This window comes from Lagopus leucura, unplaced genomic scaffold (assembly GCF_019238085.1).
Source record: "Lagopus leucura isolate 7727_CA_CO unplaced genomic scaffold, USGS_WTPT01 Super-Scaffold_100001, whole genome shotgun sequence".
Classification (NCBI taxonomy): domain Eukaryota; kingdom Metazoa; phylum Chordata; class Aves; order Galliformes; family Phasianidae; genus Lagopus; species Lagopus leucura.
The window spans coordinates 58,409,005-58,436,721 of NW_024962262.1; the positions used below are offsets into that span (position 1 = coordinate 58,409,005).

The window sequence follows — 27,717 nt, forward strand, 5'->3', positions numbered from 1 at the left end:
GCTGGGAATTTAGCTAGCCTTCTTGCTGAAAATGCCTCCCACTTACTGGTCTTTGGATGTAATAACTGGCCTGCCAGAGCTGAGGAGCAGCTAATGGCGAGACAAGGCAATGAGGAAAAAGCAAGTTCCAGGATTCAGACTCTGCTAGAAGATGTTCTCCTTTCAGTTTACAGAAGCAGTACAGTTGAGCAATGTGTGGAGCCTTTTTCTTCTATTTATTTTTTATATGTGTCACAAGGTGATATGACTTTTAAACTCTTATGACTATTTAAAGCAACCAAGAAGTGGGAAAATTAAAGGAAAAAAATTTTTTTGAGGATTTTCAAAGAAAGTCGTCTTCCGAAAAGAGGAAAGCAGGGCAATGGCATCTGGGGAGTGCCTACTTCTGGACCTGGAAACTGATAACTTCATCCTCTACAACATCTCTGCCAACCAGAGCGCAAATCTCTCCGTCCTCAGCGACGAGTGGTTCTACCCAGCCTTCCTCTACGCCATCCCCACCATTTACGGGATCATCATTTTGATAGGCCTTATCGGTAACATCACTTTGATTAAGATCTTCTGTACTGTGAAATCCATGAGAAACGTCCCCAATTTGTTCATCTCTAGCCTGGCTCTGGGAGACCTGTTGCTGTTAGTGACCTGTGTGCCTGTGGATGCCAGCAGGTACCTTGCTGATGAGTGGCTGTTTGGCAGGATCGGATGTAAGCTCATCCCTTTCATACAGCTCACTTCTGTAGGGGTGTCGGTCTTCACTCTCACTGCTCTCTCAGCTGACAGGTAAGCTTTCTGCTGCAGCCTTGATTTTGTAAAATGCACAATTATGAATGGATCTTTTCAGGTAGAATTGCTCGTTAGAGGCATTTTTAACCTAGCACTGGACGAAGAGCAACTTCACTTAATTTCGAGTGCTTATGAGCACAAAACTCGAGGAGTTTTGTGAATGCAGGTAACTTTTTCTAGGTTAAACTAAATGTTTGTGCAGTTTAGCAAATAGACCAACTTAATTAAAAGAACACCAAGAGTGAGTCAAGCCCAGGGAGAGAAAGCAGCGATTCATGAAGCTGAACTGAAAGATAGTGCTGTTCAAAAAAAGATAATTGATGCATATTTCATGAAGTGTAAAGGCACTGCAGCAGCAATTTGAAGTGTAGTTAGAGTTAATTCTTTCTAGTGTGTTACTTCCTTACGGCTAATCACAAATGAGGCCATATTTCATGAAATATGTTCAAAGTATTCAAGCGAAGATGCCTGAAGTCAGGCATCTCAGTTTGCTGCAGTCAGTGTATTTCTCTCTATTAAATGTTTTACTGCTTAGTCAATTATAATTGGTCTGCTTTGGAAACTTTGTCTTCCAATAAAGTTTGGTGAAAATAACATGCAATAACTATGCTGCTTTAGATCGTATGAAAAAAGTTCCATTTCTGCAGGTGGTACACTTTTAATAATCCATCTCTGTTTTGGATTTCTGTGAGGATCTGTAGAATTATCTCAGAGCATTCAGATTTAAATTCAAAAGACTTTGAATCTGAATATTGTTTTGAAGCATTAAGCCTCGCTATCCAAAAAGAATGTAGGTACTTACAGGACTGTTGTCTGTTATAGGAACTCCTGTGCCCATTGGAGAGGCCAGGACATCTTACTCCTAGTACTGGCAATTCAGAAGAGACTGTGGAACACATTATGACTATGTTAAACTTAGGAAATCTCACAGAGGTAGTAATATTTCTGGTGAGAAAGAGATCCTTATAATTTTGTTCTGCTCAAAAAGTCCTGAGGACAGTTTCTGAGTCACAAAGAAGTGGAAATAGCCTTGTGTTAAGCAGTGCCTTGCATGCTGTGCTGTGTCTCTCAGCCTTTTATTTTAAAATAACAGGCACTTTGCTCAGTTTTCAGGGTAGTTTCAGTATAAACTGTATGGGGTTTCAGTGAAAACAGATCACCGTGTTTCAGACACACAGAACAGCCAATATGCTTTCTAGCCACAGCAGCTCAACTCCTCCATGATAATGTATAGAAATCATACTGTCTGCCCCAGTAGCAGATGGCAAACATGGCAATGTGCAGACAGAAGTCTTCAGAACATTTACTGTGAAAGTGTTGGCAAAATGGGGAAACTGTACAATCTCTCAAGAATCACCTGCACTTTGTGACAGCTGGAACCTCACTGTTCTAAAGAAAATTGTAGGAAAACAATAAGTGTTTCTCCAAGAAACTCATCTTTCCAAAGCAGTCCTCTAAGTTGTTCTAAAAAGCATTTGGAAAAGAGAGATGTGTCATAAAGGCGATATATTAGAGAGATTTGTTGCTGATTGTGCACTGCATAATGTAAATACTGCAAATGCTTTTACTGGGCAGCACATAAATGGTGGTTTTTTACCTGAAACAAATCAGCAACACAAGAAAGAGCAGCTGTGGAAATGTAGGTTTTGGTGACCTTAAATTCTCAACTTCAGCTTAATCTGAACAGTGTTAATTCTCATGCTGCACTGGGGAGGGGAGAGGAAGGGGGAAGGGAAAGAAAAAGTTACAGCGTTTTTCGTGCCACTTGGCCATAATGGAGATAGTCATGTGTAAAAGAAGACTTCGTGTTCTCATTTTCAAGTGACCATTTTACTGTCTTTGAATGCATTTGTTGTCCAGTTAGAAGGAGATAATAAAAATCCTAGCTTTATTATGTCTATGAATCTTAACTGCTGCTCACTGAACCACAAATAGGTCTTATCTATGTTTACTGAAGCCTTTGTTTTGTTATATTAACAGCAGTGCCGGAATAATTCTCTTAAAGAATAATGTGGTCTATATTTTATCAGCTCACATATCAATATTCTATTTTTATTTTCTGGAAACTCTCACCCTGAACTCTGAGACCCAATATTAATCATGTCAGAATCATTAAGAAAATAAAATGTACAGGGAAAACCTCCAAGATGTGAGTTGGCTGTGAGCAGCATGATGATGACAGCCTGGGTCTCTGGAGGGGCAATCAGCACTGGAGCGAAGAGATGCTGACCCTGGAGCCTGTAGCAGTTCCATAGCAGACCACATCCGGGGTAAGATGTGGCCTTGCAAGTGGGGTGCTAGCCAGCTCAGCCATACAGGGAAATGTCTGTAGAAGCTAACAGGTACAGTGGTGACATCAGAGTAGAAGAAGGAATCAGGAGTCCAGGATGTGACACTGTTCAGACACAGCTCATTTCCCTTGGCTTCTTCTGTCTGAAGGAAGGAGCCCCTCCAGGGTAGTCAACAAGATGTCTCTGTTCCCTGGAGAAAGATATCTCCAGAGACAAGTTGAATCACTGTGTTGTGATCTCTCCCTCTCTCCATGGGGATAAAGGAAGCCTTCCTGTTTAGTACGGATTAGATGCCGGTATGTGAGGAGGAGAGAGATTTGGCATCTCTGAAATCAGAAATGTGTAAAGAAAAGCACTGGAGTGTGATGCAAGTGTTCCCAAAGTGTTCACCTGTTCCCAGATGACTACTGAAACACAGTTTGAAAATCAATGGGTAAATGTGTTGAGCAAATACATGATGGGGGAGAGGAGTGAGATGAGTATGCTCAAACCATCTTGGTTGTTTCGGATCCCCTTCTGAATTTGAGGGGCCTCGTTTTAGTACACTGTGCTCTGCCCACACCATGGGTTGAAGGATGTACCTTCCTGAGGTAGACTTTCGCTCTTTCCATCTCCAGTTCATCATGCATTAAGTAGGGTCAATAACACCAAATCTATCATCTCTTGATGACTGTAGAGGCTGAGTTCAGTGTCAGCCTCCATCACAGAGTACCCACAGCAGCTCAGTGGTTTGACCAGCCACGACCCAGAGGTTACGCAGAGGATTGGTTGCTCGTTTGCAAACCTTTCTCAATGAAAACTCTAGCTGCATTTACAAGAGCTGTGGGAGCCGACTGCAGGACTTTTCCTTTGAGCCTGACGAATTCACCAAGCAGCCAGGGCAGGGTTAAGTCCTGTGATGTCCTTACAGTCGCCCTCCAGGAGCGATAAGGCAACAGGGCTAAGCAACAAAGCAAGGAAACAAATAGTTATGCTTGTGTATGCAGGTCTATGTGCTTTACAAGGGCTCCAGATGATGCTGACAGGGGAATTACATCTGTCTGAGCAGCTCTTCTGCTCTGTCAGGACAGCAGATTTCTTTAGCTGCTCTTCATCCCTGCAAAGAGGGAGCATGAGTTGGCTTCCTGCCCTACTCCTGTGTAAAGGGAGGTACAGAGGTGCACAAGCAGTCACACCTGGGCTGCAAGCCCATGCAGGAAAGCTGGCTCAGCAAGTGGCAGGAAATTAAGGAAAATCTTTGCACAGTAAGAGGAAAAGCAGCCCATTTAATTACCCTTGTCATGGGAGATGTCTCTATTTAATTGACTGTTTCTCACATCACTGACAAAGTTTAGGCATTTGCATTTAAATTACCCAAGCTGTCAGGCACCAATCATACTTGCCCACTGTTTCACTGAGATATTAAAAAAAAATCGAAACACCACAGTGTTCACGCAGTGAAGCCTTCCTGAGGTAATGCTGTTTTTACAAGCACACAGCAGCGTGTGTAAAGCATAATTGGAGTTTTCAAGTGGAATCTTTAGTTTAAGCACCTCAGATTATCCAGATTTTACTGCTGGAAAACTGCAGGAATGCCTGCTGCCTGAAGCTGCTGCCAGCCAGTCAGAGGAGAGAGTGGCATTTAGCATGGGGAGACACGTGGGATGGCATCACAAACTGACATCAGGTGGCATACCTTGCAGAGACAAGTTGCAGGCAGCAGGAGTTGCAATAGAGAGGGAGCTCCAAGAAATGGAATGAGGACATTAATAATGATGAGGACATTAATAATGATAACAACTTTTCAAAATGTTGCCGTCACTGCTGGGATGCAGGGATGGATGCAGGGTTGCAGTGGCGCTTCCCACTGCCCTGGTTCCCTGGGAGTAGATCACAGCTGAAACCACCTGATGTTACTCTGAACACATATATCAGTTTGTTTATGTAAGAAATAAAAACCCACACAACCCTTTTCTTAAAAAAAAAAAAAATAGTGATGGTGGAAGGAAAGAAACAGATCCAGGATTTCTAGAAAGATGTTTCTGAATATACAAAAACTTTGCTTGTGGACTCATCCTTTTTCTGCTTTGGATGTCTCCAGCTCCCACCTTTAATAATTTGTACAATTCCAGTGAACGAGTAGTGTCTATATGAAAGGCCATTTGTTCTATTTATATCTCCACAAAAGGGAGAATAGGTGTGCTATCTGAGAATAAAGCTATGGAAAGCCAAAATGATTTCATGTTGTTGATAGGATGAGAGGTAAAGGCCTTAAGTTGCAGCAGGGGAAATTCAGATTCAATATTAGGAAACATTTATTCTCAGAAAGAGTGGTGAGGCAGTGGCACAGGCTGCCCAGGGAGGTGGTGGAGTCGCCATCCCTGGAGGTGTTCAAGAAATGTTTAGGTGTGGCATGGAGGTACATGGTAGCGAGCATTATGTGATGGGTTGGTTGTTGGACTACACAGTCTTTTCCAATTCTAATGATTCCATGACTCTATTTTGGGGCAATTTACTTGTGTTGCAGTTTATTGTGCAGCCTCAGGATGGTTTTAAAATTGTGACTGAGAAATGACCAAGACAACCCTCAGTGTGCTCAGTGCAGATAAGGAGAATGATACCCCTGTATGCATATTTTGGATCCACTGACATAATCTTACCCAGAACATCAGTCCTTCCATACCAGAGGGGAAATCCTGAGGGGCTTAGGGTGCCATCCCCAAGACTTCCTTCTCAGTGAAGCACTGGGAGGCACCACTGGATCCATGCTGCTGTTATGGTGGCCCTGCCACTGCTCTTCCTGTGCTAATGGCAGAAAGTATGCTCAGAGATACATGCTTTATTCAGATGTGGAGTCCTCAGTACAGGAGAGACACAGACCTGTTGGAATGCGTCCAGAGGAGGGCCACAAAAATGATCCAAGTGATGGAAAATCTACAAGGACAGGCTGAGTGAGTTGGGGCTGTACAACCTGGAGAAGAGAAGGCTCTTGGGTGACCTGATAGTGGCTTTTCAGTATCTAAAGGGGAACTACAGGAAAGAAGGAAACAGGCACTTTATCAGGGTCTGTGGTAATACAACAAGGAGAAATGATTTCTAGCTTAAAGAAGGTAGATACAGGCTGGATGTAAGGAAAGGGTCTTTTTTAGTGAGAGTGGTGAGGCACTGGAACAGGTTGCCCGTAGATGTGGTGATTGCCCTGTCCCTGGAGACTTTCAAGACGAGGCTGGATCAGGCCCTGGGCGTCCTGATGTAGCTGTGGTATCCCTGTTCATTGCAGGGGAATTGGACTGGATGGCCTTTAAAGGTCCTATCCAACTCTAAGGATTCTATGATTCTATCTCTTTCAGCCAATGCACAAAGTCTTAGATCCTGTGTTGCTGGCCACTATGTCAATACAATATAAACACTGTCAACACCCTTGTTTTTAGCTCTCATTTCCTAAGCTCCTGCATCCATCTGTACCAAGAGAAACAGATCAACAGAACAAACTTTCTGAGTATTTTGATTAGCCAGAGCAGATGGCTAAAACACAATATATGCAATTCTATAACCAGGAATTAGAGCTCCTGTTCATATCAGTGAACTGGCACACAAATCCGAGGCTAGAGTCAGTAATAATGTGTTGGAGAGTGTCAATATTTAAGCAGTCAAGAGGAAGAAAATTTGGATTGCCTATAGTTTACATTTCAGTAAAATCTGAAATCCCCAATCAGTTGTCATGGTCCCACAACACGAGGTGCTGTACACACCGTTAGCAAGGAGAGCAACTGAACATGGAGAATGTGCCATCAGCTTTCCCATCAGCATAGGCATTTGTACTTGGTGTTCAGATGTGAACAACAGCCTGGCCAAAAAGAGCAGAAGCTGAAAAAGCTGGCTTGTGTAGCAAAGTGAAACATCCTACAGCTGCTTTGCTTGCAGACAGCCTCTGCAATAACCTGTTTTTATTTTGAGGAATGTCTTGAGAGACAGCCCAGATCCCCCATGGATTGCCTCTCACCAGCTCCACACCCACATGCCTAGTTCACTCACATCATGTGGGTCACCAGGGGTTGTGAGGTCCTGTCCAAGCTTCTCTCTGCAACAGGCTCTTTGCTTTGCTCTTGTATCATCTGATCAGTTCAAACAGGGAATTTCAGAGTTCTGAAACCAACCTGTGCCTTGGGCAGAAATGCAGGTGGTGCCTAGACCCCTGCAGCAGTGGGGCACCAAGAGGCATCCAGTGCTACCATATTTGTGTATATATTTGCTGTAGAGAAAGGCAGAAAATCTGGCATCACTCGCAGAAAATTACCTTGTCAACCCCAGGCAAGGGATCAATTTAACCAGAATGCAGAAATTTGCCAAGCATAAAAGTGAAAAGCGCTGCCAGATCTCTGTCCATCCTGTCCTTGCTTGTCCTCTGCCTACAGACTATGCAGCTGTGTAGGAAGGCAGGACAGAAGACAGCACCATGACATCCTGAGAGCCCAAACTGTTTCTTTGTACCTCCAAACAGTTCTGAAGCATGAGATTTAGTCACGGCTGTTCAAATGATACAGAAGAGCCAGAGAGGCAGGAACTGGGCCAGCACTGATAGCTCCAGCCAACCAGTTCAGCTGGTCTTCTCACCAGCACAGAGGCTTCTGCACATATAATGGAATTTGGATTAAAACAGATCATCTCAGTGACACTGCAGAACTTTCTAATTATTCTAACAAAAAGTGCCTTTTCCCTGTCATTTCTCTTCAATATTGTTATTCTCATTGCTTAGAAATTGTCATATTTCAAATATAAATTTGTCTGACCTCTCACTATTGTGCCTTTCTTAGTAGAATGGAAATATCCCTTGTTCCTGCTTATTTTTTCACATGAAAATACCTTCATGTGGTGATCAAGGCTTCTTGAGAAACATCATCCAGCTAGACTAATTTAAAGCTGTGTTCTCTAATCTCATCTTCTTTTAAGAGAGACTGTTCAAAATGCTTCCTGGTGTTTGACATAGAATCATAGAATTATAGAATCATAGAATGCTAAATCACTGAACCATTAAATCATAGAACGGTTTGGATTAGAAGGGACCTTAAAGCCCTGGTGGGCTGCCCTCCACCAGCTCAGGCTGCCCAAGGCCCCATCCAACCTGGCCTTGAATGCTTCCAGGGGTGGGGCATCCACAGCCTTCTTAAAAGCATATAGTAACACAGACAGACCATTCAGCATGGTCCTACATGCTGTGAGGTGCTGGAGGTACCAAAGGCACTATCACTTCCATGATGCTATTAACAACCTAATTTACAACAACAATCAAAAATAGCAGTGGACCATTTAGCCCTACCATGGCTAAGCGTTCATAAAAAGTTCATAAAAGTTAATAAGGAGGTGATGGTCTCCTAGACATTTGTTATTGCCAAGGCTGCAGAAAGGGCAGAAGCATTAGGTAAGCATAGCTCACTGCTTTTTACTCTCTAGTTCATGTGCTGATTGCACTAAAGCCTTGACACCATGAGAATGGTGTGGGACACTTCATTTTGTCAGGTGAAAAAGAAGCATTCCAAAGTCTTGGTCCTCTCTTCCCTTAAAAGATTTTCTCTTTTTTTTTTTTTTTCCCCTGCTGTTTGTTGTTGGGATTTTTTTGTTTTGTTTTGTTTTGTTTTGTTTTGTTTTGTTTTTCCCATAATTTGCTCAGTTGAGTGTTTTACATACTATTTTGCACTTGTAGGAGTTAAAATGGCTTCTGTTAGACTGTGGCTGTTTATCCCAATGATTCTGAAATATTTCTTTTACAGTCTGGTTAACAACTGTGCCATCTGCAGACCTTCCCAGAAGAGGTTTTATAGTGTGCCCAGGGCACCTGATAAACATAATAAATAGCACTGCAGCTAGAGCACCTTCTCAGAACCCAGACTAGAAATGGTTCCACTCACTGTTACCTTCCTACTGGCATATTTGATGACCCACTGAGGTGACCCTTGTGCTGTAGGTCCCCACCAGCTGCAGCTCCCCTGTCTTCAACCTGTACATCCGTTTTAAACCTTGCATGAGAGGGTGGCAGAGATTGTAAAGGCATGTGAGAGGGGACACAGTGTAAACCAGTGCTTCAATTCTTGGAAATTTCTCCAGTTTTTCAAGATTTGCAAAAAATTTTATCACCAGTTGTTCTCTGGATCTTTCCTTCATTACTCCTAGGTGAAAATTATTCAGGCCTGCTAGTGTGAAAATGTTTTATGCTGGCAGATGTTGGCTCACATCTTCTTTAATACAGCTGGTGACTTTTCTACCACAACTGTAGCTCTGCACACATGCTGCAAACACCTCCTCCACATTTGGTCTTAAATACCTAGCAATTTCCTCTCACCCTGTCTCCATCAGTGTTCATATCTTCACCATTTAATGATTTTCTTTTGTTCCTGGTGTATTTAAAAATGTGCATTTGTCTGTCACACAGTGACCTTTGATATTTTGTTGGCTCCTCCAGCTTTCCTTATCAGACACCGACATTTTTAAACTCCAATATTCGCTGTCATTTACTTTTGCTTTTTTTCCCATCTGCTCTGTATTGATTTTTTTTTTTAATTACTTCTTTGAGGTTTTAGTGCAACTCCTCATTTTCTCTCACTCAGAGCAGTTTTTTGCCCTTAACAGTTTTCTCAGGGCAAGGTGGGAATGATAAGGAAGGCTGGGGTCAGCTACTGATGTATCATTAGTATCATCCACTTTACTTTTCCATTTCCAGTTTGTTGTACTGACAACTACTTCTACAGGCAGGAAGCCTGCTACTCCTTTTTTTTTTTTTTTTTTTTTTAAATGTACTTTTTCCACAAGACAAAGATAAGCACAGCATGGCTGCTATAGGATCAGAAACTGCTAATTTGTATAGGTCAGTTATGCAGTCTGCTTTCTCTGTCAGAACAAAGTGCAATATTGATTCATTGCACATCACAAGCAGTACTTTTGGAGCTGAGAAACTGCCATTTTTTAGAAACTCTAATAGAATTCTGTAGCAGGAACAGAGATATCCAGCAATTACCCCATATATACACATACATATTTTTTTTAAGAGGCTATACTTTAGGTTACCTTTTGTGCTTCTGGGAGAAATAAAACTGATCGTCTCAGCCCTCCCTCAAACGGCACATCTCACATACAATTGCACGCATGTAGGCTGGTGCCACTGAAATGTTTGACTTGGAACCAAGGTTTTGTTTGGAGGCTTGACTGAGCATCACCTGCAGGGAAAATATATCCTAGGTGCAAAGGGATCTTTCTAAGAAGGACAGCATTGCCCAGGGACACTCACTGTTTTCTTCAGTGATCTTTACATCCATTTTTTCTTTTTCCATACGTATAGTTAATTTTTGAAATACTTTGTGCTCTAGACTGTCATGATTAAGAATAACACAGTCATTATTAAACGGTTAGTATGTAAGTTTTCTTACTTGCAAGGTGTAGTGCAATTTAAAGTTCTGCAAAATACTTCATCCTAATGGAGACCTCATACCTGGATTGAAATTCCCATCCATTCAGATTTCAGACTGATGTAGGAGTGCACAGGTATATGGATTAAAATTTGAACACACACTTGAAAAGTAAGAACTACACCACTTTCATCACTGCATCTGGTTTCTTTCCATTTCAAATGTAGTTAATGGGAAGAGAAAGGAAACGGACTGTACCTGCTAATGCATGTAAGTCCATCAGAGATGTCTTTGTGCCTGTGTGCAATTTACTTAAGTTTTTAATAACAAGTGTTCACCCAGCAGTCATGCATAATAATGATAAATTTACTAAGTATACAGAAAGCAGGTAGACCTGAAATAGATTGCCAGAATGTGCTGATGGGTTCTACAGTCCAGAAACTTTGTGGATTTCTACAATTATTTCTCTTCAGAGCTATAAATATTCACAGTATTCATGGTGGAAACAATAAGAAAGTCTGGACATTACATTTCTCATAAACTTCTTCTAATATTTATTAAGACTTCTTTGTGGTTTTCAAAATCAAACTTTTCTTTCAGCAAGGCTCCATATATTTCATTTGTGCAGCCTTTGCATAGCATCAACTTTTTCTCTTTAGCTTGAGTCTTTTTTACATGGTAATTGAGCCAGTCCTGCATATTATGTGAACAAATCAATAATGTAATACTAGCAGAACATAATTACAGATTTTCAATAAGGTTTTCATTCAGTCTGTTTGTAGGCCAAGACCAGATCAAGGTGCACATGGTAAGCTTAAAAATAGGAACAGATGAACTGTGAACTGTACAGAATTTCTCCCTCTTTCATTTAGAAGTGGGAACAGAAAAAATCTGGGGATGTGCTGACCAGGAGGCAGGTCTTCTGTCTCCCATCATTACAATAGGAATTGGTTGCAATTTCAGGAGCTCATTTTGTAGAGCTGGGAAGAACTCAAAGTTTTTACTTCAGAGCAATTTACATGACTGTTTTTCTAAGGCTTCAGTCCTTTCAGTCCATTCCAACTAATCCTTGCTTTTTATTGAAGTTTTAGGTTCACATTTGCCCAGCTTCTCGAATAGAGCTTATTTTAAACAGATCCAAAAGTTAGTAAGTGGCTTTCTCCTTCAGAGAAAAACCTCAAAGTGGATCTGAAATACTGCTAATCTTTCTGTCAGCCTGCTGCAGTCTATGCAGTGTGGTTGGCAATGAAGCAGAAGTGGGCCAGGCTTTTGAAAGTTCATTGGAACAATTTTCAGTGCGTTTCTTTCCTAAATTGTGATGAAAATTTAGGAGTAGGAGCCAAGAGCTCCTAGTAGGTGATGCTATTTGCAGAAAAAGTTCCTTGATTCTAAAGTACTCTTGCTAACCTGTTTTTGAGGGACACTGTCCCATATCCTATTAAGAAGGATATGGAGGATTATTTTCTCTTTATATATTTCTTGCAAGAGTATTTGCAGAGTCACAAGGTCCTGCTACATGCAGTATGACTTCATTTTTGCCTTGGAAGGGATGTCACCAGGAACACCTCCTGCAGTTACTCACTTGTATGAAGAGCTGCCTGTGTTGCAATGAGGGAGGAAGATTTTTTCCCCACTACCACTGTCAGCAACTGCAGTCCCATGCTACATTTAAAAATGCCTCAGAAAGTGACATCTCCAAGCTTAAAAAAAGCTGCTTTTTTTGCATCTCATGCTTTCCAGGTGTACAGTGAGGAATGTTATACGGAACATTCATATTAGTTTTAATTGCTCAAAGGGAAGGGGGAAAACATTTAAACAAAGCAATCATAGAAGAGGAAAGAAAGCTAATGCTGCAACAGCACCATCTTCTCCACATAGCATGAAGGCACCTCCCTAGAAAGAAAGTGAGACATAAGGAGTTCATTAATTTGAAATCCAAAGGAAGCCTCCCATTTTCCTTCTGTTATTTTGTTGTTTTAATTTAGTTTTTGTAGCTGTGGTAGCAGGCAGCAAGTAAATTCATAGAATCATAGAATCACAGATTATTGTGAGTTGGAAGAGACCCACAAGGATCATCAAGTCCAACTCCTGGCTTCACACAAGACCATCAGAAATTCAAACCATATTTCTGAGTGTTGTCCAAACTTTTCTTGAACTGTTACTTGGGACCATGCCCACTGCCCTGGGAGCTTGTTCTGCACCTACCGCCCTCTGGTGCAGAACTTATTAACTGGTGAAGGTGGAAAGAAAAAAACGTGAAGGTTGCACTGGAGGTGACATTTTGGGGATAAGATAGTTACTCCTCCAGTGGAAGAGAAAATGCAGTCTTCATATCTGCATGTTTAGGAATATACAGGCAATATGACTTTGAAGGCAAAGGCTATTCATACTTCAGCTGGTGTGCATTTTCTTGTCTCAGCTGTGGAGCACAGAGATGGCTAGCACACTTTGTGCCAGCAGAGAAGCTGCATCTAGGAAACCTTAGCATCAATTTGGACCCTTACCTTTTTCATGATGAAACTAAAAAATTAAAATTTAATTTAAAATTGAAGATGTGGCTTTGGGACTAACTGTACAGTATTAATCAATGTTTGCATAATCCAAGTTTCGGAGTACATTGCATGGTGTTAACATCAGTAACATTATTACTAACACAACGATAATGACACTGTATTTCAGTTTCTGTGACTTATTAACCTCAATGGGAAAGGTGCTTACCACTGAAAGACCTTGTGCAAGTGCCACATTTAGGTGGTTTATTGTCACTTCAGTAGTCTCAGCTGTGAGAAAAAAAGTGTTCAAGGAGCTCAGAAGAGATCCTAAAAGATATTATAAGATATTTTTCAGCATTGTATGGTGAGGCATGCACTGGCATAGTTTTAAATTCTAGCTGTTAAAGAAAATTCACAAAAGTTAAGAAGTGGATTGTTGGGATTAGATTAAGAAGTGATCATGCATTATATGTCATTGAATTCTTGCAATAAATATGCTGTACCAGAGCAGCTTTCACTTTCAAAGTACTATTGGTCCAAAGCTCTGTCAGTCCTGTATGGTAGAGATACCATTTTGCAGTAAGGAGTGATGGGTTTACACAAGCCCTTTCCATTACTTGGGTCACTGCACTGAAGCAACCCTCTGATCAGGCTTCTCCTGGAGACCTGAAGGCAGACCTGGAGGAGAGGGACAGCACTGGAGCCACCCAGCAGTTGAGAGGGTTGCACGTCAGGGTGAGTTCTCACAGCACCTCGTAGACTGCTAACGATCTGCTGTAGTCTTACAAATTGGTGCTTATACTAGCTAAAACTCTGACCTACTATATAGGCTATCCTATGATTGTATTAATTGCATTTCAGAAAACCTCATGCATAATTTCTTAGTGCGGGCTGAAGCTGAAACCATGAGACACAGGGACATGCTTGCAACCATCTTGAGCAGAAGGTCATTGGTACCTCCTGTGCCAGGCAGGCTGCTAGTTAGCAAGCACAGTAGGAAGAGATAAGTTCAAAGACTGAGCAGTTGTAAAGGTCAGCATCTCTTTCTTACTTCCTATGAGATCAGCAGCTCAGTCATTTTCACCTGGGCTTTTTGACAGCTGGAGAGATTGGAGTTGACACAGATTCTTAACTGCCATCTTTTATTCAACTGAATCATCAGAAGGTATGCTTTTCCTTTTAAGTTTTGGTCTTTGTTGCAAGGCATGAGTCATACTTTTGGATTTTGGTGGCTGAGAAGAATTATTTAAATATATGGGGGAATTTAATGTGTAAGGGAATGACTTTGCTGGAAAAGAGTAGTATCATATCATTCAGAAACTCAAAGTGAGAGCAAGCAGAGGTGATGAATACACAGCCACGAGTAGAGTTACTGCAGACAAACTGAGATTTTGATTAGATTATTCAAGTACTGTATTTTAAATATGGGAACGTCAAATATCTCAAACTTACTCCTAGGTTTAGCCATCTAAAATAGGTGATGAAACTTGTTATCTTACTACTTGGTCTCTGCTTATGGAAAGCAGAGAAAGGGCAACTCCAGAGGACTTACTACCCCATTCCTCTCAGGTACCTATTTCTGAACTGAAGAAATCATCTCCAGAGTTGCCTCTTTCTCTCCATTGACTATAGAGGGCACCTAGGCTGATGCCCTGCACTGGACCAGCTGTAGTAGTTGAGATGTATGGTATCTCCATGGTCTAATGCAGACACATAGAAATAGATTTGATTCATTCAGTTTCAGTCAGTCCTCAGCTCCTTACCCTCAGTCTGTTCCTTTCTTAGGAGACAAAATAGCATGTTGTAAAGAGTTAAAAAAAGAAAAGGATCTGGGGGTGTTAGTTGACAGCCAGCTGAATGCAAGCCAGCAATGTGTTCAGGTGGCCAAGAAAACCAGTGACATATTGGCTTGTAACACAAATAGTGCAGCCAGCAGGAGCAGGGAGGTGATCATGCCACTGTACTCAGTACTGTTGAGGCCGCACCTCAAGTACTGTGCTCAGTTTTGGGCCCTAAGAAAGACAAGAAAGACATGGAAGACCTGGAACATGTCCAAAGAAGGACAACAAAACTGGTGAGGAGTAGGGAGTGGTTGAGGGATTATTCAGTCTGAAGAAAGGGAGGTTCAGGGGAGAGACCTCATCAGTCTCTACAAACTGCCTGAAAGGAGGTTGTGGTGAGGTGGAGTCAGCCTCTTCTCCCAGGTAATAGCAATAGGCTGAGAAGGAATGGCCTCAGGTCGTGCCAAGGGAGGTTCAGGTTGGATATTACGAAACGTTTCTTCTCCAAAAGAGTGATGAGGCAGTGGCACAGGCTGCCCAGGGAGGTGGTGGAGTCACCACCCCTGGAGGTGTTCAAGAAATGTTTAGATGTGGCAATGGAGGACATGGTTAGTGGGCATGGTGTGATGGGTTGGCGCTTTGACTAGATGATCTCAGTTGTCTTTTCCAACCTCGAAGAGTCTACTATTCTATGAAAATACATTTGCTGGATGTGTAAATGGCACATATTAGCCTTTTCCTATATCTCAAACAGCAACCTATCTCAGAAAACTGGAAGTGTTCCAGAGATGATAAGTTCCTGAGAAACTGACCGCAGCTGATCTGACTGTGCAAAGCAGGAAAATGGTGCTCAGTATTCTGACAGAGAACTTGGCCACCATCATGTCCAGACAGCACAAAACCCACTACCCGTGGTAGAGATGCAGTGTCTGCAGAACAGGAGAGAGCCCTGTTCTCAATTGCACAGGACTGGCCATTTAGCAGGAAAGGTAATAGCCACTAGGACTTTCTTTGAGCTTGGGATTTTTTGGTATTTGAGAATTTGGGCATGCAACTGATATAAAGCTGATAGGGGACAAGAAAAGATTATCTCATTGAAAAAGAGAAATAGTGGTGGACAAAATTGTGGAAAGGTTCAGGATAACATCTGATATATGAGCTGAAAAGACAAAGTCTGAAAAATAGGTCTAGGTGCTGTTCAAGACCAGTCTACTTTGTTGCATTTCTTAAAGATTTGCAACTAGATTATAAAATTCAGTGTTGACTCTATCATTAAACTGTGTGGAAAAATAAGCTCACAAAGGATTTTCTGAGCCCCCCTCAGAAACCCACGAGGAGTAGCAGATTTTTCACTTCAGGAGCAACCAACACAGAAAGATCTTCCAGCATCCCTTCCAGCCCAAGGGGACTGACCTTCCTGCATGACTGCCCTGTGCTCTCAAACAGAGCAACCCTCTGCAGCCACTGTCCAGAACCAAAGCCGATGTGGAGAGGCAGAACTTATGAAACATAACTTGGGGGTGCGCCCATTGATCATCTGTAAGGCAGCTGGAAATGAAGACTCCCACCAGATCAATGCCAAGCAATTAAGCATTAATACTCAGATGAACACAATCACTGGAGGTTTCTGAATAAGTTAGCCCATCATAAAAAATGTAACGGAGATAGTCAACAAAATAATTTGATTCTATCTTCAAGCTCCTTAGGAAACATGCACCTGTGTTCCTACATCTGACAAACTACCCCTTCAAAACCTGTTTTTTCTTGCTTTGTTTTTCCTGTCTCACCTTTTTGTGCTTTTGACCTCATGATTTGCCTCTACAGAGAGCCCTTTGCAAGTAAAAAGTCTCTCACATCTTTTTCTAAATTTGTCATAGCAGGCTTTATAAAACATACTAAATGCCTAATTATCAGTGCCAGCATTCTTAGTCATTTTTAATCACGTTCTTTCAAAATTATATTGTTTGGAAATGACATCTCCAATTAAAATGTACTAATAACTTGAAATGGATCAATTTTCTGTCTCCAATCTATTAATGTTAATAGAAATTTAACAGACTCTTTCTCTATATACTTCCATTCGTCCATGCTATTAGAAATTAATACTGGAAAATATTCTCTCAGCTGGCTATACAATATGCAAGAAAATCCCTGAAGTGATTACACTGACAAGCCATGTTGATGAGCATATAATAAACAGTTACAGAAATAGCTTTGAATTAAATAAATTTATGACTATATCGTAATTTGTTTTTATGTTTACGTTCTTTTGTGTTTATGTTCTTTAGACTTTACTGAAGACGCTCAGCTAGTGCTTCTGCCAATTTTCTGGTGAAGCAAACTGCAAACTGAGCTGGTTTAGCTGCATTTTTTACTAATCTGCCTGCTCATCCATTCAATTACTGCAATATTTGCAACACCGTATTTGTGCGTGTGCCATGGTTTTCTTCACCTGAGATTATGATATTGACCTGGAAGATTGTGCTTTTTATATGGCACCACTTAACCCCCATCCAGCTTCAATGTGCAAGTTAAAGAAGTGCTAAGCAAGCCTGGAAAAACTGTTTGTCTACTGTAGCTGTATAGCTAGAGTAAGGAGGAATTGGAGATATTGAGAAGAAGCAGTTAAACAGAAAACTAATGAGGAAAGTGTTTGCAGTCCGTTAAAGGAAAAATCATCTACATGAGGCACCTGTGGAACTGTATGGAGAAACATCTGCAGGTGACAAGACGTCCAGATAAAAGAGAAAAGGAAAGGGAAAGGGAGAGAGAGAAGGAGAGAGAGACAAGGAGAAAGGGGAAGGGAAAGATGATCAAGAGCACTGCCTAACTACTTCATAGCTAAGCAAAATTTTAAGTATATTAACTAGGGCGTTGCACAGATGCCTCTTGAATGCTTACAGGCATGGGGCATCAACCAACTCTCTGGGAAGTCTGTGTGTGACCATCCACAATGCAAATGTAAATGCCAGTATGTATGTTCTTATGTGTGTTTTTATGTTTTTTACAGAAAAAAATATATAAATATAAATATAAATGCATATGTAAATATATGTGTATGATGTAACATAGCAGGTATATTAAACAGGATTTTTCTTCTAACTAGAAGCTGAATACATGTTTGTTCTGTAAATAGGGCAATTACCCAGTTAAATCAGTGCAGAACCTCATACTTGCTGCCTCTGTTACACACAGAAAGCTTAGCTTGAGAAAGCATCAGAGTTTGCTTCCAAAAGGCCAACATACAGCTCAAAATGAAATGTGTGGCAAAGTCCACAAACCGAGTAACCCATCCAGTTTCCTTCAACAGAATCTGTCAGTGAGGTGTAAGCTGCTGTAACGCTTTTCAAGAGAAGTCTGTGGTGGCATATCCTATCTTAACCCTATCTGGACTCATACTTATTAATGTTGTGCAGCGCTGTGCTTTGTTGGGTAAATGACAAATTAAATGAACCCAGAACCAATACACATGAAAGTGGATGGACTCAGAACAGGTGACACTGCTTAAAAATGAGAAATCTTTTGAAAATGGCAAAATTTAAAATTACAACCATTTTCAGTCTTGAGTAATTTTTTTTCTGGAAAGTATCTGTTAAGTATGAGCAAAAATACAATGCCTTAGTTTTATAAATGATCAGCATTGATGTCAATAAATAATTTATCTTTTTTTTTTTTTTTTTAGGTACAAAGCTATAGTAAGACCAATGGAGATCCAAGCATCCCATGCATTGATGAAAATTTGTGTGAGAGCTGCTATAATCTGGATTGCATCCATGCTCCTTGCCATTCCTGAAGCAGTGTTTTCAGATTTACACCCTTTCCATGACAAAGGGACTAATAAAACTTTCATCAGCTGTGCTCCTTACCCACATTCTGATGGGTTGCATCCCAAAATCCACTCAATGGCATCATTTCTGATCTTTTACATCATTCCTCTGTCTGTCATTTCAGTATATTATTATTTCATTGCTAAGAACTTGATCCGGAGTGCTTACAACATCCCTGTGGAAGGAAATGTGCACGTAAGGAAACAGGTAGAGACTACTTTCTTCAAAAGTCCACAATTCCCATGAACAAGTAAAGAGAGATCACATAGGAAAGTTTACACTAAAGTAAACTGCAGCTGCTGTGCTAATTTTAATAGATTATCATAAACTATGTCACAACAGTAATCTTCTAATTTTCCTAAGTTCAGAGACTTTGGCAGGGCAGTTACCATGGCACAGCAGTGGATTCATGCCAATGTCTGGGAAGGTATTGACTAAGATGCAGGAGAAAGGATAAAGCTGGTGGTGGTGTTGTGAAATTGAGGCTGAGGGGTAACACAGTAGGAAACTTCTCAAAGTTTCTGTATAAAAAAGGACCTAGGAGAAAGAGTTGCTCCATTAAGTAGTCTCTCTTCATGTAGAGGGAAATTCTGGCTTTCCAATTCAGTCCTCAGGGCTGAAATGGGACACAGCAACATCATCTGCTGGTGTTATACTATGCTGGGGGAAAGTACAGGCTGGAGATGGACTGGGGAAGTGGAGGCTGGAGAATGGTGACAGATGGAGGGTCGTCAGGAGAGAGAACTGAGTAGGATGGTGAGATGCCGGAAAGAAGGGATGCCTTTTAGAGGGGCCTCAACAGACTTGAAAGGTGGGGCTGGGTGAACCTAATCAGGTTCAACACAGCAAAGTACAAGGTTTTGCACTTGGGCCAGAGGAATCCCAGGCATCCATGCAGACTGGAAGGAGCAGTCTTGAGAGCAGCCCTGTGGAGAAGGACCTGGGGGTCTTGATAGACAAAAAACTTCACATGAGCCAGCAGAGTGCTCTTGCAGCTCAGAAAGCAAATGGTGACCTGGGCTCCATCAGAAGAGGGATGGCCAGCAGGGTCACAGGAAGGTGATTGTCCTTCTCTACTCTGCTCTTGTGAGGCCCATCTGGAGTACTGTGTACAGGTCTGGAGCCCCAGTACAAGAAAGACAGAGAGCTGTTGGAGAGGGTCCAGAGGAGAGCCACCAAGATGATCAGGGGACTGGAGCACCTCCCTATGAAGACAGGCTGGGCTTGTTCAGCCTGGAGAAAAGAAGGCAGCGGGGTGACCTCATTGCAGCCTTTCAGTACCTAAAGGGAGCCTACAAACAGAAGAGGAATTAACTCTTTGAAAGGGTAGATAACAGCAGGACAAGGGTTTTAAGTTGAGGGAGGGAAGATTTAGGTTGGATGTCAGGGGGAAGTTCTTTACAGAGAGAGCGGTGAGGTGCTGGAACAGGCTGCCCAGAGAGGTTGTGGATGCCCTGTCTCTGGAGGTGTTCAAGGCCGGGTTGGATGGGGCCTGGGCAGCCTGGTCGAGTATGAAATGTGAAGGTTGGTGGCCCTGCCTGTGGCAGGGGGGTTGGAGATTCATGATCCTTGAGGTCCCTTCCAATTCTGTCCATTCTGTGATTCTGTGATTCTGTGATTCTGTGATGTCCTAACAGTTGTGCTGAAGTTACACATCTTGTAGAGGGTGTGACTGCAGTCCAGGCTGAAATCTCAGGAGAAAAGGAGAGGTCCAACTTCTTTCCCTGAAACCTTTCATTTGTTATATTTCTCCTCCTTAAAATGCTTCTTTTTCTGTGGTCTCCACTGGAGATGATGTTGATCGGAAAAGCCATCCCACTTGTTATATGCCCTCTAATGATCCAGAGTGGTCAATCTTCCAGTCCGGTAGGTGGTATCCTCAACTTTCATCTTGAGACTGATCCGATTTACCTATGTGGGACATTTGCTCTGGACTGATGCAGACTCTTAGCCTTCCGTTTGTACCCTTGAAATCAAGATTACCTTTGTTATTGTCACCCGGGAGTATTTGTTTTATTTTTTTTTTAATTCCCCAAACTATCCCATTGCAGAGCTCACAGTCAGGGACTGCTGGGAGTTTCATGCTCTGGTTGAAAATGTGTTGCTGAAAATGTGTATACCCTACACAAAATGAGGTGACTTTGCTAGGATTTGGCCAACTTAAGTCCTGGCTTTCTACTGGAGATTGCTCACTCTTGCCTACTCCTTTTGTAAGCCTCTAGGGAGAAAAAAAGACATCTGCTATGGTAAATCCAAATCCCGCATGTGTAACTGAATGCTTCAGATCAGTGCATAACCTGAAACAAATCTGAGCCTTGGGCTTGTCTAAGCAAGAAAGCAACAACAGGATAACTCGTTTCTGAACAACTTATTTGCCTTGACAGATCCCCTGCCTTTAACTGAGGGGTTCTTCAACCAAAACTAAACTGATATAAACCATTTTTCAGCTGAATGATTGTCCACGTAATTGCATCAGGCTGACATCTCCACCTCAGGATAACATGAAACAGTAATTTCATCTCCTGTAGCCTTCTGGTGTTGAGGTGAAACAAATGTGTTTTCTGCCCATGAGATGATGCGTGATCCCTGAAACCCTTTTCTCTTTGTCTTTTCTGAATGTGTATAAATCTTTCTTCCCTGGAGATCATTTTTCTGCTGATTTAATGACCGTTTTGATTAGTGACAATAAAGTGAGTAGTAAAAGCAGCCCTTTCTCCCTTTAGTTTTGGGGGAAAGGTCCACAGAAAGCAAAAGGCCAGGCTACAGTTTAGCACCACCAGTCCATCATTCCTGTCTTGCAGCGCACTCAGGAGCTATAGGTCTCCATCTGAAACAACTGGTATTGATTTCTTTATTGTGTTGCTTCCTTTCTTTATAGTGCAGATGTGGCCTCAATAGCCCTGTATCAAATTAAAGATACATTTAAAAGAATATATGGCTTAGCCGTGCAGAGCCTCTTGGCAAAGGATTTAATTTTCAGCCCTCTCTTTGGAGACATTATCACCTGGTAAATGTCAGTCCTTCCCAAGCACAATGGTTAATTTTCAGTTGGTGCCATTAGAGGGGCACAAAATAAAGTCAGAATGGGCACTTCAGGTCTCTCCTGCCTACTCCCTGCTTGCAGCTGTCCTGATCAAAGACAGGCCTTTGTCAGCTGCTGTTTCTGATCTGCTTGTGCAGCTCAGAAGGTGAATGAGGATGGAGGGTGGCTGGGAGCCTGGCTTGGCACTGCTGCCTCACCAGGGCAGGAGCAAGCACAGAGGGGACGAGGTTGGGGAAAGTTTCAGGCCATTCAGGTTATGCTCAGGTACAAGAAGCAGGTGACAGCAAATTTCTGAAAGTGTCTGGGAAGAGGCACAGGAAATACCAGACGGGCAAGCGTTGTGATCCTTGAAAATGTAGTGGTGTCGTATCTTCACATTTCTGGCTATCCTCTTCCAGCCAGGAGTGTAGTCCAACAAGTGTTTGTGAATAATGCTGTCCATCCTCTCCTTTTGTGTGACCTTTCTCATAACTCTCATGTTTGTCAGGAGGAAAGATATGTTTTTCAGTGGTGTTATCTTAGCATGCAGCATTGGTGGACAAAAGATCAGGTACAGTTTACCTCAGCTACCCTCAGCTGAGCAGTAACTTTGGGTTGAGTCCAAGCCTGCATGTGTAGGAAAACACAAATGTGACTTGTTTGTGTGAAGGTTATACTGCATGTTGGCTGAATCATGAAAGCACCTTCCCCTTTAGTAAATCCAGTTATGTTAAGAGAGGTGAACATACACCTTCTCACCACCTACATCCACCTGCTCCTTTTGGCCCCAGCTCTTCCAACTGAAGGGTCTATATTGCTGCTGCCTCAGTGTTATCTCAGTGACATCTCCAGCTCCTTCGGCCTCTGAACGCCGCACTTGGTCTTCAAAGGCTGTGAGCTGCTGGCAGCATATTTGTGTATGTATCCCACATGACCCTAAGGGAGAAAGTCCTGCCTCTGTGCTCTGTGAAATATCCCAGTCCCCTACTCTGTTAATAACAATATTTATAATACTAATAACACTAATAATGCTTTTTAATATATAATGCTTACATCAAATTATATATATATTGTATATGAGTAGCTAGTGCAGGTTTCATTTGCTAACCCCCAAAGTGCAGCACTGGGGAAAAACAGCTACTTGCCCAATCTAGGGACTACTAACCTGCATCTCTCTTTCTTTTTCCAGATTGAATCTCGTAAACGCCTGGCCAGGACGGTGCTGGTCTTTGTGTGCCTCTTTGCCTTCTGCTGGCTTCCCACTCATATCATCTATTTATACCGGTCCTATCACTACTCAGAGGTGGACACCTCAGTGCTGCATTTTGTTGCCAGCATCTGTGCTCGGATTCTGGCATTCACTAACTCTTGCGTCAACCCATTTGCACTCTACTTGCTCAGCAAGAGCTTTCGGAAACAGTTCAACAACCAGCTATTCTGCTGCAGAGCTCGCCTCCTCATCCGCTCCCAGAGCATGGCCAGGAGCACCACACGAATGACCTCCCTAAAGAGCACCAACCACTCTTTGGCCACCTTCAGCCTTATCAATGGCAACCACGTCTGCCATGAAGGCTATGTCTGAAACACGTAGTCAGGGACAGCTGCATGGCATGCCTAGTGCAGCTGCTTAGTTCTGCTCTGTGGGGATAATGAGTAGTGCTAATATCCATGTGTGCATGCAGACGTGTTTACAAGGAAGTCTGATGCACTCAAAGAACTCAGGGGAGCTGGAAGCATCCCACATCTCATCCTGGGCTGCAGCATGACTGGAGCAGCAAGTCATTAGCACCTGCCCGCAAGAGTTTTTGGATGGGCTGTGTGGCTTCAAGACCTGATGCTTCTAACAGGAGTGAAGTGAGGGTCTCAAGATCAAATCTAGTTTGCCTCTGATGGTTCTTCAGCTTCTTCTGCTCAACACCAAACTCAGACATATTTACAGCAGTGACAAAGACCATACCAGTCCACAAAATTCATCAGAACAGCAGTTGCATCCAGCAGTTCTTGGCAGGACATTTTTTGACACCAAAATAAATCTTTTTAACTAAGGTAAACACTTTTACAAAGGAGTTCACTGTAGGTCATTTACAGACTTTTCAAGTATTTATTAATGTTAGGAGTACAGTATTAATTAATGGTGTGAAAGATATCAAGAGTTTACTGGGGTATGTTGGTAGCCCCATCTGAAATGAGCATTGTCTTGCGCCACGTCAATGTGAAAGCAGTAATGTGAATAAATGTGAGTTGGAATATGTTTACAGTTTTCAAATGTGTGCGCTTTTGCCATGTCACAGAGGAAACAGCATGTCATTTTCCAGGCATCACAACGTTGCTCTTCCTGCCTTCAAGATGTGAGATAGTGAATGTGTTTCATCACCTCAGACTGCACCTTTCCAATTCTTGAAGGGAGCTTGTAAACAGGAGGGATAGTGAGTTTTTACACATGCAATTAGTAATAGGGCAGAGGGGAATCATTTTAAATTAAAAAAGGGGAGATTGAAATTAGATGTCAGAGGGAGATTTTTCACTGAGAGGTTGGTGAGGCGCTGGCACAGCTGCCCAGAGAAGCTGTGGTGCCCCATCCCTGGAGGTGCTCAGGGCCAGGTTGGATGGGGCCCTGGGCAGCTGAGCTGGTGGGGGGCAGCCCTGCCCATGGCAGGGGTTGGGGTGGTGTGGGCTTTGAGGTCCCTTCCAACCCAAACAAGTCTGTGATTCTATGATTATGTACCACATAAAGTTTAGCTGGACCCGGCTAAGGACAAACAGAAAATGAAGCACAGCTATTTATCATGCAGTAGTGCTTTGTGAGACATTCTGGTTATGCAGTAGAAGCCATCAGCAGTGCAAGGACTGATCTCTAACCCATCATTTTTTTTCCTTCCATCTATACAGAAATCTGTGGAGACAGAGGGACAGATCTGGCTGGCAGCCTGGCAAGTCAGGCCTCCTTCTGCAACATACGCCCTCCAGTAGATACTGTGCCAGGCACCAGCCATCCTGGAAACAAGAGCACAGAGTTCTGCCGATAACTCTCAAAGCATGTGGGCTATAGGACAGGCAATGAAGCTCACGCATGATAAAGCAAGCTGCTGCAAATGAGGCCATAAAGCAATCCCCGTAGTGAAATATTGAGTTTTTAATGGCTCTCATCTTCTTTGACAACGATCCATTTTTTCTTTCCATGGCAAAAGAAAAATGAAATCTGGAAAAAACTTTGTGTTAGTCTTGAGATGTGAATGTAGAAAAAGTCATATGAGTGCAGTGTGATCACCCTCAGCCTAAGCCCACCTCCTTGCATTGGTTTTAACTTCACTGGGCTGCCTGAGGTCTTCATTTACTGCAATTTTCAGCAGGATGCTGCTTTCCCTGAGCTTCCATGTGAAGCTCCTGACAGTCAGCCTGATCTGTGATAGGCAGATCGATCTGTGACCATTCCAGAGAATTTGGTCAAGATCCCAGCTGCTTATGACATTTCCAAATGAAAAGAATGCATCTATCTGGCCTTAGATTTTTTCAGAAATATTTTCTTCAGCCCCATAGGAATCTAAACAAAAGAATGGCATGCTTCACCACAGCTGCACTGATGTTGCAGCTTCACATGCCCTCCTCACCAGAAGCAAAAAGATTACTCTTGCTTTATGAGAGACTTCAGTAATTTCTGAATTCATGTTTACAAGGGAAAGGAGAAAACACAGCTCCGATGTAAACAAATTGCAAACATGAGGGAGAGTGCTGGCTGCAATTCCCTCAGGGCTGTGCTCAGTGCAGCTACAGTGCTTTGAGCACAGCAGTGTTATGAAGATGCAGCACCGTGGAATTAAATGGGTGTTGTGGGTTTCAACATTTTCTTCCTAGCAGATCTAGTTCATTTCTGAGGAAATGAAAGAGATGGATTTGGCTCTGATCTGGAAAGTGCTTTCCAAAAATGCAGCTGCAGGTGTCTGCACAGACACACCATTCCTTCATTTCCTTGGTATTCCTTTTCTTCACTTTGTTTTCAGAGCTGAAATAGTCAAAACCTTAGAGGGGTTACTTGGAAAATGTAAACCTTCCATCAGAAGTTAAGATACCTACAACTTCCCAGAATTTCCAGCAACATATTTCACAGAAGAAAATTGCACTGCAAACTTTCATTAAATTCATCATTTTATTCAAATCCCACCACACCTCCACCCCCAATTTCATATCTTAAAGGCAATTCAGTGATTCTGAGAAAGACAGTAACATGGTTCATGGCAAAAAAAAACAAAAAACAAAAAACAAAACACAAACGTACACTCATTTTTTAGTATCATGGGAAGAGCAAATTTGAGATTGGGATTGTTTCTTTGTCATTCTTCTGTTACAATAACAAAAACACTCCATGCAGCATTTGAGGTCAGGGAAGAGAGACCTCAGGAAGGAAGGTTTTCGGAACTATCCTTGCATGAAACCAATACAGTTGTAGCTGTAATTGGTTTTTCTGCTTCTTGCTATTTGTCTCATTACCTTGGTTTCGAAAACACGATGTACTTTACACTGCTGCAAAAGCCCAGCTCCTTATCTGGAGCTATTTCAATATTTGTTGGCACACATGTGGCACCAAGTCTTTGAACCTGGAGCGCTGTCTGCAGCAATGCTTGTGCTCGATAAATTTTCAAAAGCCCAAGATAAAGCACCTGCCGTGGGGCAGGCAACTACAGAAATGCACACTCAAATGCTTCCTTCTCCTCAGAAATGTCCCTGTCTAGGCCGGGAGAGCCACCAGAGGTCATGCTTTTTGGGAAATGCTGTATTTTAGGGCTCTGAAAAACAGACTTAACAAAATGTTCCTTGGAGATTGAGGGACATGCCATAAATGCTGTAAACATGGGAAATTCCCCCTGCGCCAGATGACTTTTCATTTTGAAGCCAGTGAGCTGCTGGCACAGCTGCCCAGAGAAGTTGTGGTGCCCCATCCATGGTGGCACTTAAGGCCAGGTTGGATGGGGCCCTCGGCAGCCTGAGCTGGTGGGGGGCAGCCCTGCCTATGGGGTGGCGTGAGCTTCGAAGTTCTTTTTAATCCAAGCTATTCTATGATTCCATTATTTTCCTGGTCTTTTCTGTCCCATCCTACACATGGCGACCATGTCACATCCCATCAACTGCAATGTGTGGGTGGGTGACCAGAAGTCCCTTGGTCAGGCTGCTGTGCTGCAGAATAGTAGGAATGTTACTATTTACTACAAGGATGTGGGTTTTTCATCTGGGGTCGGAAGTGTTACAGATCATTAAATACTTGTAGGTGTCATCAGATGAGTCAGTGTGAAATATGAAACTAATGTTTAAAAGGGACATCTTGATCCACATCAGTGTTCTTTTCAGAACAGAAATTATAGAGGATTTGATAGGAATTTGATTTTTTTAGATTCCCACATTCCCTTTGCTCTCATGGAAAGTAGTGGGAGATGAAGACACTGAGCAAATCATAGCTTCCAGCTGTTCTGGCTTTAGTTCAGGGTTATTCAGCACAGTTTGTCTCTAAAATAACTTTTCATCCATTTTGAAAATCAATGTAAATAATCAAAGAGATTACAATCAAAGAATTAAGAAGTACATACATTTTCTAAGATTGACACCAAGTAAAGGATTCAGTCCTTCAGCTCTGGGTATCTGTGGTGCAGTGTTTCTAAATTTTGCCTTTTAGGAAATGGTTAAGTATGAAAATTTCAGTTGTTTGTAATTTTTCTTCATGGAAGCAATAGTTTTAAGCAAGAAAAATAATGGGAAATAAGGGCTGCAGTGACTAACATGAACATCTATGTAGAAAAAGACTCAAAATTTTGTGTAAGCTAATGGATGTTTCTCTGTGCTAAACAAAAAAATAATTTGAAGAGCCTCTAACTAACAAGAAAACATGTGATGTATGTGATCCTGGTTCTCCCAATTAGTTTGACTTGTATGAAATGAATGTTTCCATTACAAAATTGAAAGGCTGTATTTTTATTCACAATTAAACTGAAATAATATACCTTCTTGCTCATATTCAGCCTTCATTAAAGGCAAGAAGTTCAGTGGTGCTTATCTGAGCAGTAAGCAATCCCCTGAATGTTAACTTGTGGCTTATTGTGTGGCTTATTGTGAGTGTTAGGCACAGTGATGGTAAGTGGGCAGCTTACCCTCTCCATCC

The 27,717-nt window shown here is 42.1% G+C and overlaps 1 protein-coding gene across 1 annotated transcript; it reads left to right on the forward strand.

The window, feature by feature from the left end:
* Positions 1-361: 361 nt before the first annotated feature.
* GRPR (gastrin releasing peptide receptor) lies at positions 362-23,154 on the forward strand. Its single transcript, XM_042868348.1, has 3 exons — positions 362-780; positions 18,406-18,757; positions 22,762-23,154. Exons 1-3 carry the CDS (start codon positions 362-364, stop codon positions 23,152-23,154), a joined length of 1,164 nt encoding a protein of 387 aa, XP_042724282.1.
* The last annotated feature ends 4,563 nt before the right edge of the window (positions 23,155-27,717 follow it).

What these genes read in the sequence shown, in the direction of transcription:
- GRPR (XM_042868348.1), top strand. Translation starts at nt 362, where the DNA reads ATGGCATCTGGGGAGTGCCTACTTCTGGACCTGGAAACTGATAACTTC. An exon ending in ACTGCTCTCTCAGCTGACAG is followed by an intron (nt 781 to 18,405) that starts GTAAGCTTTCTG and finishes TTTTTTTTTTAG; the next exon opens with GTACAAAGCTATAGTAAGAC. An exon ending in ATGTGCACGTAAGGAAACAG is followed by an intron (nt 18,758 to 22,761) that starts GTAGAGACTACT and finishes TTCTTTTTCCAG; the next exon opens with ATTGAATCTCGTAAACGCCT.